Source organism: Trachypithecus francoisi, unplaced genomic scaffold (assembly GCF_009764315.1).
Source record: "Trachypithecus francoisi isolate TF-2019V2 unplaced genomic scaffold, Tfra_2.0 Lachesis_group20, whole genome shotgun sequence".
In the NCBI taxonomy this organism is placed as follows: Eukaryota; Metazoa; Chordata; class Mammalia; order Primates; family Cercopithecidae; genus Trachypithecus; species Trachypithecus francoisi.
Window position 1 is genome coordinate 563,248 of NW_022681466.1, and position 13,970 is coordinate 577,217.

Below are 13,970 nucleotides of genomic sequence, written 5' to 3' on the forward strand. Positions count from 1 at the left end.
TTTTTGCTGAATTTTTTCTGCCTTTCAAAAACAAAATAAAGCAGAAACAGAATATTAACTCTGGCCACCTGGGAGCATGGCAATACTACATGGAGAAGGAAACAAAAAGGAAATCAATGAAACCTATTCCCAATATAAGATTCCAGTTCAAACACCAAGAAACTGAAAAGTAAGTAATACCTGAAAATTTGTCCATGTCCTTGAAAGGCAAGCTATACACAAGTTGTTGGTCATTCTGTTGTAATAAAGTAGCTGCAGGTATATGTTGTTTAACCAATGAAGAAAGAGATTCTGTGGCACAATATTTGTCTATGTACATGCTAGAGAATACCAAAAATCATAATTAATGATTATACAATAAACAGCCAAAAGTAAATTAAGAAGGCTTTAAATTAAATTTAGTACCATAAATGATGGTCAAAGCATACGACAGCAAGCCCCTAAAATAATAACAGTATAGCAAGAGTATAATATAGAATAATGTCAATAAAAATGAATGATACCTCAGGCGGTAGCCAATCCCCCATTTACTTTTGAGGAACATTGAAGAACCAACACATTTCAGCATTCCTTGTGATATCACAGCTTTCCTATCTGCAGATAAATATTTATATTTCAATTTCTAAGTTATCAATAGCATTGATAATTGGCATTTATATTGTATGGTTTATCATATGACAGTCATCCATGTTACATCATTAATCATCACAACAATCTTATGAGGATGGTACCAGATTATCATCAACTGTTTTTCAGATATGAATACTAAGGCAAAAAGAAAATACATTCCTTCTACATGTTTCATATAGCTATTAACAAAGCCAGGAACTCTTCTCAAGGAGTCTGACTCTAGAGTCCACTTTCCATATATTATTCCAAATATCTGATTTTTCCTAAAAGGCTTACCAATACAAGCACTTTCACAATTTCCTTTATAACCAAATGTAGAAACAACTCCAAAAATCGACAGAAGTAATAAGAAGAACAAATGTTAGTTTGTTGGGTTTTTAAAAACAAAGGTACTACTGAAGACATGAATGACTTGCCCAATTTTATTAGATTATATTATAAGCAGACAGAAGTTGCTCTAGAATTTCAAACTTCTATATCTTGTCATTAAAAGTCATGTGTTGACTTAAACTTGGATTCTTTATATGTATGTATGTGTATAAAATTGTGCAGAAAAGAGTTAACATAGCAGGTCAGGTTCTATCCTTAGAAAGGCCTGCTTACAAGGTTGGCACTTGGCCGTTGAGAACTTGGATTTGGGAGGGTTCCTACTATTCTCAAAACAGATAAGAGTGGTTCAGTGTCTAACCTGTACAAACAATGTGGTTTATGCTGAACAACTTCTTTCCTTCAGAGAGTCTGGAACTTTGGTATGTGCTAGGCAGAAGATGTTTATATGATCGGCAGCCAGTAAGAATCTTGAACACTGAGTATATACTAACTTTCCCAAGTAGATATTTCACACATGTTGTTACAACTCAATGCTGAAGAAATTAAAGCACATCTCTCTACTCCACTGGGAGAGGACTCTTGGAAGCTTCTACCTGGTTTCCTCTAGACTTTGCCTCATATACCTTTTCCCTTTGCTAATTTAGCTTTGTACCCTTTTGCTGTAATAAATTATAGTCATAAGTATGACTACGTGCTGAGTTCTATGAGTTCTTCTAGGACATCACTAAACCTGGGATGGTCTTGGAGATTCTCAATGCAAAAATATATCGTTTTACATTTTTTTAAAACTTTTTTTGTGAAGGAAACATACCACTAGGTAAAAGCTTCTCTATTTGTATCTCAGGAATTACCATCTCTATGTCCATCTTCCTTTTGGCCCATGACCTCAGCCTTCGAAAATAAAGCAAAAATCTCACCTGCAAGAATGTCAGCTTCATCCATGAAATGAGTACTGAACACTGTCACCCGATTGGCTTTTCTGTATTTTAAAAGATTCCAAACAATATGGCGAGAACAGGGGTCCATTCCAGCTGTTGGTTCATCTAGCAGCAGTATCTGTGAGAAAAGAGGTTAAGAAGGGCACGGAATCCTCAGAAAAACTAAATATTAAAAACACATATGGACACTAAAAAAATGCCCCATTTCAAATTATTATTTTCAATCAGAAATATATTAGACCAGATTTTTTCATTCATAGTTGAGTTCACATAAATTTTTTAAATTCTAAATTTGACATGTGAATATTTTCCCTGGTTTAATTCTAAAAGACTGCCTGTAATACATAACACAAAAGTATAACAACAGTCAGACAAATAAACTAAAAAACAAAACATTAAGTATATTGCTATTATCCTTAACAATTAAATTTGTAGATGTAACGCTTGCTTTTTTGGAGAAGAATATACGGTTTTATATTAGTTCAAGGGAAGCAATTTGTTTCAAGACTATTTTTAATATTAAAAAAAACATGGTGGTGGAGGCTGAGAGGAAGACTAATGAACATAAAGCCAGGATCCAGAATCATTCCCCAGCTGCAACAGCAGGGGGAATGTGGCAGGATGGTAGGGATCCATAGGAGATCATCCTAGCTGCATGCATGCACCTGTCAGTTTTGATGCCCTGTGTAAAGTAGTACATCGGTTTGTTTCTCTGTTTCTACAACAGAGAACAGCATAAAACAAATACATACAAAATCAAAGCAGGACAGTGACAAACTGAATTACTCCTTTGATTTTGTTCTATTTAACTTTTGTTATTAAGCATAACAAATTTTTTTTAAACTATAGAGAACAAGAGAGTAATACTATTATAGCTACCATTCCAAATCAGCAATGTTATTTTTTGGCCACATTTTCTTCAGATCATTTTTCAAAGAAATAAAACATGGAGGCCAGGTGTGGTGGCTCATGCCTGTAATCCCAAGACTTTGGAAGGCAAAGGCGGGAGGATAGCTTGAGGCCAGTTCAAGACCAGCCTGGGCAACATAGCAAGGTCTCATCTCTAGGAAAGAAGAAAGAAAGAAAGAAAGAAAGAACGAAAGAACGAAAGAACGAGAGAAATAGAGAAAGAGAGAAAGAAAAGAAGGAAAGAAAGGAAAGAAAAGAAAGAAAAGGAAGGAAGGAAGGAAGGAAGGAAGGACGGACGGACATGGCAGTCATAACTAAAGTCTAATCTTCCATTCTCCTTCCTATAAGTAACCAGTTATCATAAAGATGTTATAGCTCAGAAAGGGAAGGGTGGAAGGGGGGTGAGAAATGAAAAAAAACTACATATTGAGTATAATGTATACTACTCAGGAGATGGGTGCACTAAAATCTCAGAAGTCACCACTATATAATTCATCCATGTAACCAAAAACCTCTAGTACCTTGAAAGCTACTAAAATTAAAAAAAAGTTATACATCTTTCTGACTTGTTTTAAAATCTCATTACTATGATTGCATCCATAATAACATACAGTATTTTATGTATACTTAACCTTTACATAATGTACTATATCTTTCTACAACCTGCTTTTTAATTCGACATAGTTTAAAATGAGCTCATTTGTAAAAGCAATATTTATTTACCTTTGGGTTCCCAAGAACAGCAATTCCTAATGACAGCTTTCTTTTTTGACCACCACTTAATTTTTTAGCTTGGTTATCTTTGATAGTCTGCATGTCTAAATCTAGTAAAACCTTCTGTACCTGTAAAAGTAAAGCATGAACAATGTTATTTTAAAAGTCATACTATTTACATAATTATCAATATTACTTTTTAAATGTTTTAAGTTTTAATGTGTTAAATATTTAAGTAGCATAAGTTTTTAAATAATTTTAATATCAACTTTAAAAATGTTCCTTTAGCATGGAAATTCCTTTGACATATATTCATAGATAATTATGAAAACAACAGGTAACAAGATTCTTGAGGGAAAGATTTTACTTTTGTGCCTTCTTGGGTGGTAGGGAAAGAATAAGAAGAGATCACTGTGATGGCTCTTAGTGTATGTGTGGAAGTGGGAGGGGTAGAGGAGATGAGAGGAAGAGAGGCGAGAAATAAGGCAGGCAAGCATCCTCCAGATGAAACAAACTTTTATGTGTGCTAAAACATTTACTCCAAATTCTGTCCAATTCTTTGTAATAGCTTTCTGTTTATTGGCTCAGAACAAGTGTTATATTTAGATTTTAGATTTTCAAGCATTTTTTTATTGCACAAGTTATTACAAAAGGTTATTGATGACAGAAAATAAAAGTAAAGATTTCTATATGAATAGCATACTTCTTGTATTATATTGTTGGCTGGTATCCCTTTGATTGAAGCCAAAATTGATAAATTTTCTTCTACTGTCAAAACATCAAAGTGTATATCTAACTGTGGACAAATGCCAATCATTTTTCTTGCTTCAAACATTTCATCTATTTCTGAGACTCTGTGTCCATATATAGATGCAAACCCTAAAAGCAAAATATATATTTAAACGTACATTAATGATTTTATAATGTGTATGTTTTGAAGTATCCTGACAACTTACTTATTTGGTTATAACAGACATATCAGGTAAAAATTAATAAAAATTTACAAGGCACAACACACCCTTATTTCCATATTATTGGTGATCTGCATCCACTTATATTTCAACCTCATTTTCCATCACTTACAGGTCATATAACATAGTGGGAAAATCAAGAAACTAAAAGCTTGTCACTAAATATAAATATCTATTGATGTATTACTTACACTTGTATTCCAGTAACAATTTTCTAGACATTATGCAATAGGGGAGGGATTAAAGAACTATAAATTTTATCCTAACTAGTTGTGTGGTCGTGGCCAAATCACTCAATCTCTTTAAATTCCAGCTCTCCTTTTTTATAAAGTGAACACTAATATATCCCACTAAAGAACTATTAAATCAAAACAATCATACATTATGAAGAATCATGAGAAAAATCATATATTCTTATACAAATGTAAGATATTATGACTACCATCAAAGAGTGATACAACTAAGGACAAACAACGAAATCAAACTAATTTTAAAAGTTAAATAACATTTAAAGAGTTGAGGCCGGGCGCGGTGGCTCAAGCCTGTAATCCCAGCACTTTGGGAGGCCGAGACGGGCGGATCACGAGGTCAGGAGATCGAGACCATCCTGGCTAACACGGTGAAACCCCGTCTCTACTAAAACATACAAAAAACTAGCCGGGCGAGATGGCGGGCGCCTGTAGTCCCAGCTACTCGGGAGGCTGAGGCAGGAGAATGGCGGGAACCCGGGAGGCGGAGCTTGCAGTGAGCTGAGATCCGGCCACTGCACTCCAGCCCCGGCGACAGAGTGAGACTCCGTCTCAAAAAAAAAAAAAAAAAAAAAAGAGTTGAAATGCAGATTCAATACAATTCAGCCCTTTTGTAAAGTAAAATATTTATTGTACTGCCACTCTATTTGGTTACTGTCAAAATATGGAGCTACTATAATGAATTCTCACCTACCGAACAATCACATATCAAAATTATACTTTTGAGGTATGCTTTTAAAATTCTATTTTAGAAGATAGTATGAACATTTATGATTATTGCCTTCTGAACTACTGCTGTATATTTAGATATCTATATTTATTTTCTCAACTTCAAAGTCATTTATTTATCCTTTATAAGTTATTAATTTATCCTTTCTTGAAAATGATTAATAAAAACACATACATACACAATATCTATGTGTGTATGTGTATAGAAATATGTATAATATTAGATCCCTTTTACTTTATTAAACATGATAGAATCATTTTTATCTTCTACTAAAAGCAACCAAATGTGTATAGCCAAGAAAAAGAGAAAACACCTTTACAGATACGGAAAGTAGTCCCAATCACTGACAAAAATTATTCAATACACATTTAAATAATATATACAATGAATTTTTTTTTCTTTGAGACAGAAAACTCTCACCATCAGAAGGTGGGCAGAGTCCACAAAGAATATTCATCAATGTACTCTTTCCGGTTCCACTGTGGCCAAGTAAGGCAGTAATCTGACCCTCGTATATGTCAAACGACAAATCTAATTCAGGAAAAAAGAAGACTCAAATGTGATTTTTATGTCTATTCAGCTATGTATGATAATTCATATTTGAGCAATCTTTAAGGCAATATATCTATAAATACATATTTAAAGCTACCAGCATATTTGATAGCAGGTAAAATAGTTTCTTTGTTACAGTCAATGATATAAACAGTAAGGAAAGTAAATAAAAATAAACGGCCGGGCACGGTGGCTCAAGCCTGTAATCCCAGCACTTTGGGAGGCCGAGACGGGTGGATCACGAGGTCAGGAGATCCAGACCATCCTGGCTAACACGGCGAAACCCCGTCTCTACTAAAAAATACGAAAACCTAGCCGGGCGAGGTGGCGGGTGCCTGTAGTCCCAGCTACTCGGGAGGCTGAGGCAGGAGAATGGCGTGAACCCGGGAGGCGGAGCTTGCAGTGAGCTGAGATCGCGCCACTGCACTCCAGCCTGGGGGACAGAGCAAGACTCCGTCTCAAAAATAAAAATAAAAATAAAATTAAAAATAAAAACTTTATTTGTTCATACAGTAAGATTTAGGAGTATATGAAATATTTGGGAGTTTTCTATGTCCCAATTTTTGGGAATTACCAAGGGAATTAAAACAAACAAAAATTTGTTCTCAAGGATATTTGGGCATTTAAATAAACTAGCAAAAACAAAACAAGAAATTAACTAATAGTATAGAAATGGCTTGAAAGGTTAGATTTAATGAAGCAATATCACTGAATGGATATGTAAAGGAATGAAGGAAGACAGGAGATGGGGATCTGAAATGATGAAGCAGAAATGGCTTATCAAAAAACTAGGCTGGCCAGGCACAATGGCTCATGCCTGCAATCCCAACACTTTGGGAGGCTGAGGCAGGAGGATCACTTGGGCCCAGGAGTTCGAGACTAGCCTGGGCAACATGGTGAAACCCCATCTCTACAAAAAATACAAACATTAGCTGGGCTTGGTGGCACCTGTAGTCCCAGCTACTCGTGAGGTTGAGGTGGGAGAATCACTTGAGCCTGGGAAGTCAGGGCTATGATAAGCCAAGACTGTGCCACTGCCCTCCAGCCTGGGGGACAGAGCAAGACCTTGTCTCAAAAACAAACAAACAACAACAACAAAAACTAGACTAAGAAGGCTAAAATATAAAACAAGAAGGAAAAAGTCTCAGATCCTAAGGCCAGTAATCTAAGTTAAAAGAAGAAAGAGAACTCAACAACCAAATGTTAAGTGTTCTGCCTCATGAATGTGGTATTTCTACTTATTTAAATCTTCTTTAATTTCTCTCAGCAATGTTTTGTACTTTTCAGGATATATCTTTTACATCTTTTGTCTTATTTACCTGTAAGCATATATTTGATGCTAAATGCTATTTTTAATTTTAATTTCCAATTATGTGTTGGTAACATATAGAAATACAATTAATTTTTCCATTATTTATCATGTATCCTATCATCTTGCAAAACTCACTGTTGAGTTCCACTATTATTTTTTGTCAACCTAAAAGATTTTAAAAATAGATTATTGTGTCAACTGCATATAATTTTACTGCATTCTTTCCAATCTGGATGCCTTTTATTTCATTCTCTTGCTTCTTTGCATTAGAAACAATTAGTTGTAATTGTTACTACAATTATAATTACAATTAATTAGCTATTCCAATAACTTACATTGGAGGTTATATATAATCTCCAATGTTTAATAAAAAGATGTGAAAAGCAGTATAACCATAAAAGAACAGATTCATAAATTGGACTTCATTCAAATTAAGAACTTATGTTTGTCAAAAGACACTACTAGTAGAATTAAAAGGCAAATCTCAGACTGAGATCAAATATTTAAATACCTGTATCTAACAAAGGTCTTGAAACAAAAATGTGAAAAGAACTTAAATAGGCATTTCATAAAGGAAAACTTCCAAATGCCAATACTCATATAAAAAGGTGATTAATAACAGTTATTAGGCAAATGCAAACTAAAACTCTATTAATATACCACTATACCTACTTTCTTCTTAATTAATTAATTTGCCTCCTAGAAGACATTTGGCAAAGCCTGGGGACATCTTTGGTTGTTACAACTAGGAGAGGATGTTTAGCAGTGTGCCAGGGATATTTAGCAGTGTGCAAGGGATGTTTAGCAGTGTGTCAGTCTCCAGAACCAATAGAATATACACACACACACACACACACACACACACACACAATGGAGCAAGTATGAGTGTGGGGTTGGAGGATTAGAGAAGGTTTATTTTAAGAAATTTCTTGAGAAGATTGTGGGGTCTAGTAAGTCCCAAAAATTTGTAGGGCAGGTTGAAAACTCAGGCAAGAGTTAAAGTTGCAGTCTTGGGTCCAAAATTCATGGGCTGGAAACTCATGCAATAATTTGTTACACTCTTGAGGCAGAACTCCTTCTCTCTTCAGTGATCAAAGCCAGGGATGGTGCCTATGAAGGTTAATTTCATGGGTCCCCCTGGCTAGGCTATGGTGCCCATTTATTTGGTCAAATACTGATGTAGATGTTGCTGTAGATGTCGTTAACTTTTATAATCTTCTGACTTAAACTTGATTAGTCTTGATAATAATGGTAAACCTTATTCAATCAGTTGAAGGCCTTAAGAGAAAAAACTTGAGGTTCCTTGGAAGAGTCCTGCCTCAAGAATGTAACAGACTCCTACATGAGTTTGCAGCCTGTGAGCCTGTCTACAAATTTTGGACTCAAGACTGAAACTTCAACTCTTGCCTGAGTTTCCAAGCTGCCTTACAGATTTCTACATTTACCAGGCCCCACGATTTCATGAATTACTTAAAACAAACCTCCCCTAATCCCCCACCCTACACTCATACCGGTGTGTGTGTCTGTGTGTCTGTGTGAGTGTGTGTGTATTCTATTGGTTCCGGGGACTGACTAACACATTGACATAATGCTAAACATTCTACAGTAAAGAACAGTTCTTCACAACAAAGAATTATCAAGACCAAAATGTCAGTAGTGCTGAGGTTGAAAAACCCTATGATAGGCCAAATGAATTTTTTAAAAACTAACATGCATTGTATATACATGCAAAATAATAAAGAGAAACAAGGACATAGCCTTATTCAAATAATTGAGTATTTTTCATTTTAATAGATATTACATTTTACTTTTACAAATTTCATGTTGTTAGTTTTATTTTTAATATTAATCACATAAATGAAAGTATCTCAAAAAGCAAGACAGAGACTGGGCACAGTGGCTCATGCCTGTAATTCCAGTACTTTGGGAGCCTGGGGTGGGCAAATCACCTGAGGTCAGGAGTTTGAGACCAGCCTGGCCAACATGGTGAAACCCCGTCTCTACAAAAATACAAAAATTAGCTGGGCATGGTGGCATGCACCTGTAATCCCAGCTACTCAAGAGGCTAAGGCAGAAGAATCACTTGAACCCAGGAGGCGGAGGTTGCAATGAGCCAAGAGAGTGCCATTGCACTACAACCTGGGTGGCAGAGCGAGACTCCATCTCAAAAAATAAAATAAAATAAAACAAAATAAAAGCAAGACAGAAAATCATGGTAGAGAAGTTTAAATTTCCCACAAGCTATGCAAATTATTTTTCTATTTGTACTTTAAATACTATGGCCTGAATACCAGGAAAACAACTTACTTCTCAAAGCCTCCACATTTTCACCTTTCTTTCTGTATGTTTTCTGAATACCGCTAATTCTGAAATATAAAGTTTTATATTTTAAGTATTTAAAGCAATTTACAAGTATGTTTGTTTACATGTATATGTTTATCAAAGCTATATTTTATAAGAATAATAAAATAATAATAAAGTACTTTCCTACTAAAACAATGAGCCAAATAAAGTTGATAATAACTATACAACTGATGCTTGAAAACACAGGTTAGGAGTGCCAATTCCCACACACAGTTGAAAATTCACGCCGGGCACGGTGGCTCAAGCCTGTAATCCCAGCACTTTGGGAGGCTGAGACGGGCGGATCACGAGGTCAGGAGATCGAGACCATCCTGGCGAACACGGTGAAACCCCGTCTCTACTAAAAATACAAAAACTAGCCGGGCGAGGCGGCGGGCGCCTGTAGTCCCAGCTACTCGGGAGGCTGAGGCAGGAGAATGGCGTGAACCCGGGAGGCGGAGCTTGCAGTGAGCTGAGATCCGGCCACTGCACTCCAGTCCGGGCGACAGAGCGAGACTCCGCCTCAAAAAAAAAAAAAAAAAAAAAAAAAGAAAATTCACATATAACATTTTTACTCCCCTAAAACTAATCTATTAATAGCCTACTATTGATAGGAAGTCTTGCAGATAACATAAACAGTTGGCTAGCATATATTTCATAGGTTTTACATGTTAAATACTGTATTTTTATAAAGTATACTGGAGGAAAGAAAATGTTAAGAACATTATAAGGAAAAATATATATATTTACAGTATTATACTGTATTTATCGATGCCATCAATTTACATCATCTATTTATAAGATTAACAAGATGCATACTCCATCCGAAATAACAGGCAACTGCACCCACAGACCTCAATCTATGGTAAATATCAAGCAATTCAACGTTTTCTTATAATGTCATGACCTTTCTCTGCTTCTTGAGAGCACTTCCAGCATCACTAGTGGCAATTCCTATGGATTCCATGATGCTATTCAAGGCTTATGGTATTGCACTAAACATGATAAAAAAATAAGCAAGAACCCCTGAGACATTACTTTTCATCATGATATGCAATTTACTGGAGAGATGAACGGCTCACAAGGAGATAATCTGAGTCACATGGCATTTGAAGTATATACTTGGAGCACATAAGCTCACCATAACAGCAAAAGAAAGTGCTACAAAATCATCGCAGTGGTACAGTAATACTGTGGTTAATATTATGCAGCTATGATTTAATACTGCATCTTCACATTTGTTTACATTTCTCTCAACTGTGCATTGGCATATAATGTATGGTCTGTCAGTATTGTGTACATTAAGCTTTGACAAAGTATAACTTACTATAATCTGTGTATATTTTATGGTAGTAAATGTTAAAATAGACTAATATCTATAAACATGTTATGCATTCATGACATACTTAACTTATTTGTTTTTGGTATTTCTAGGCTAACAGTTTACCTGTGAGTTTTTTCAAATTGTTGCAAATCTCCAAAAAAATTTCCAATATATCTACTGAAAAAATTCCATGTATAAGTGAACTGGTGTAGTTCAAACTTGTGTTTTTCAGGGATCAACTATAAAATTATTTTAAAGAAGGTACAAGAGAAAAGCATAGTATTCCTTTCCATTGTTAGTGTCATTGATTCATTTTTCATGCCAACCCAACTTCTAAAACCAAGTGAAGCATTTGATTTAAGCAATTTACGGACTGTTTTTTCATTTCTGATTATCAAACACTTGTTACGTCAGTGAAGGGGGATATAAATCAGATGTAATTTCATGTCAGCACAAATTTCAAACCATTAACAAATGTGAAGTGATTTTCTTATTCTACCTTATTTTTTCATATTTTTTTAAGGAAATGATTTGTTAATCAGTTAAAATTTACCCTTGAGAAAGCAGGCCACTGACCAACGAATTACATCTTAAGTATTTTGACTCTCTCTGGAATTTTTATATTTTTCTTAAATTTAAAAAATATTATGCTTCACTTTTTTATTTCATTTTATTTCTTTTCTTTCACCTAATTTTATTTCTAAATTTGGTACTGACTGACCTAACAAGGAATAGTAATGAATTTCTTTGGTTCCTAAACATTAAAGTAATGAAATGTTCTAATTATGTCAAAAACCCTAAAAGTCTATCAAATTAACAGATGACAATTTAATATGCTATATAAGACAATGTAGCATGAATAAAATTATAGAGTTAATATTTATCATGTTTCCGTCTACATAATGGGAAAAGCTTTAAACATTAATTGTATAAACATCGGGTTTTATTACTTTTAACCTTTTTCATTCAAACATAAAATTTCAGGGGACAGGTGTGGTGGCTCACGCCTGTAATCCCAGCACTTTGGGAGGCCAAGGCAGGTGGATCACTTGAGGCTAGGAATTCGAGACCAGTCTGGCCAACATGGTGAAACCCTGTCTCTACTAAAAATATAAAAATTAGCCAGGCATGGTGGCGCATGCTTGTAGACCCAACTACTTGAAAGGCTGAGGCACAAGAATTGTTTGAATCTGGGAGGCGGAGGTTACAGTGAGCCGAGATTATGCCACTGTGCTCCAGGCTGGGCGACAGAGTGAGATTCCATCTCAAAAAACAGAAAGAAAGAAACATAAAATTTCAAACCTAGCACCAACTTTATTCTAAATGGTTGCAAAGAAAATAAGAAAAAGAGAAAAGTAGCTCTTATTAATGTTTTAAAATCCTGGTGTACGTACCAAATCTAAGATACCATACATACATATTTAAAGAACAGGATTTAAATGTGGCAGATTCCATCAGCAGTTCTTACACGTAAATTGCCAAAGATTGAACCATACCTTATGGCTTCTTTTCCTACAAATTCTGAAGAAACAGGCTCAATAATTTCACTAAAACTAATATTCCCGTTAACATTGCCCTCTGACAACTCCTCATAATTTCTTTTGCTCTTTGACCAATATGAAGGCTTCAGAAAATATAAAGATGATCTCCGTAAACCAAATTCCCCTGAAAGAAAACATTAAAAACTGAGTTATCATGATTAGTTTTTAAATCATAAAGACAGCATTTGAAACATATGACAACCTGCATCTAAAGTTTAGGTACCATTCTGCAACATACATATATTTCCAAACATCATGTTGTACACAATAAATATATACCATTTTCATTTGTCATTAGAAAGTAATAAGTAAATAAAGTTTAGGAGTAAAGTATTAAATCAATATTGTATGAATCACAGTTGTACTGATAAATAATTCTAGTCCATAAATAGTTTCAGACTTGCTGAGTGAGATGTAAAAGTGAATAAAGCACATTTTCTATGCTAACAGAACTAAAACCTTTATGAGTACAAGCAGATGGCAAATGGCAAGAACACAACACAGGCTGAATGCATTGAAGACTTGAATGGGCACCATCTTAAATGGTCTTTGAAAACAGGTAGTATCTAGAAAAGTGGATATGCTTCATGGAAAAGACTACAGAATTAGGGAGAGCAACAAAGCAACAGGATAGAAATATGAGACTTAGAAATGGTATACAGTGAAGCTAGGCATGGTGGCTCTCACCTATAATCCCAACACTTTGGAAGGCAGAGGCTGGCATATTGCTTGAGCCCAGGAGTTTGAGACCAGCCTGGGCAATACGGCAAAACCTTGTCTACAAAAAATACAAAAAATTAGTCAGATGTGGTGGTGCACACCTGTAGTCCCAGCTACTTGGGAGGCTGAGGCAAGGGGATCACTTGAGCCCAGAAGGCTGAGGCTGCAGTGAGCTGTGATCATATCACTGTACTCCAGCCTGGAAGACGCAGCAAGACCCTGTCTCAAAAAAGACACAGCAAGACCCTGTTCGAAAGAAAGAAAAGGAAAGAAAAGAAAAGAAAATAGTATACAGTGGTAACTGCCCACACAACATGTTCCATTTTCTCCCTTTTCCCCCTCAAAATACCTACACTCCTCAATGTTTTCAAATATCTACTCTTCTTCTAGATTGGCCACATTTCAAAGGGATCTGATGCCAAGTACAGAGGATTCCAATTGATTTTATCAGTACTTGGCATTCCTCTGGGAACTGTTACTGCTCCAACAGCAAGCAAACAAAAACATAAAAGTAAGGAAAGGACACTCTACTCAACAAATGGTGCTGGGATAATTGGCAAGCCACATGTAGAAGAATGAAACTGGATCCTCATCTCTCACCCTATACAAAAATCAACTCAAGATAGATCAAAGACTTAAATCTAAGACCTGAAACCATAAAAATTTGAGAAGATAACATCAGAAAAAACGGCAAGGATTTCATGACCA

The 13,970-nt window shown here is 35.3% G+C and overlaps 1 protein-coding gene across 3 annotated transcripts in view; it reads right to left on the bottom strand.

Moving 5' to 3' along the window:
- ABCA5 (ATP binding cassette subfamily A member 5) overlaps positions 1-13,970 on the bottom strand; it is a 79,918-nt gene that overhangs the window by 36,946 nt on the left and 29,002 nt on the right. For all 3 annotated transcript variants that reach the window (XM_033181963.1, XM_033181962.1, XM_033181964.1), the window contains 8 exons: positions 12,498-12,666; positions 9,642-9,700; positions 5,891-6,001; positions 4,225-4,400; positions 3,531-3,650; positions 1,878-2,016; positions 504-594; positions 181-320 (listed from right to left, as the gene is read on the bottom strand). In XM_033181963.1, coding sequence (XP_033037854.1) covers positions 181-320; positions 504-594; positions 1,878-2,016; positions 3,531-3,650; positions 4,225-4,400; positions 5,891-6,001; positions 9,642-9,700; positions 12,498-12,666 — 1,005 coding nt within the window. The remainder of the gene's footprint in view (positions 1-180; positions 321-503; positions 595-1,877; positions 2,017-3,530; positions 3,651-4,224; positions 4,401-5,890; positions 6,002-9,641; positions 9,701-12,497; positions 12,667-13,970) is intronic.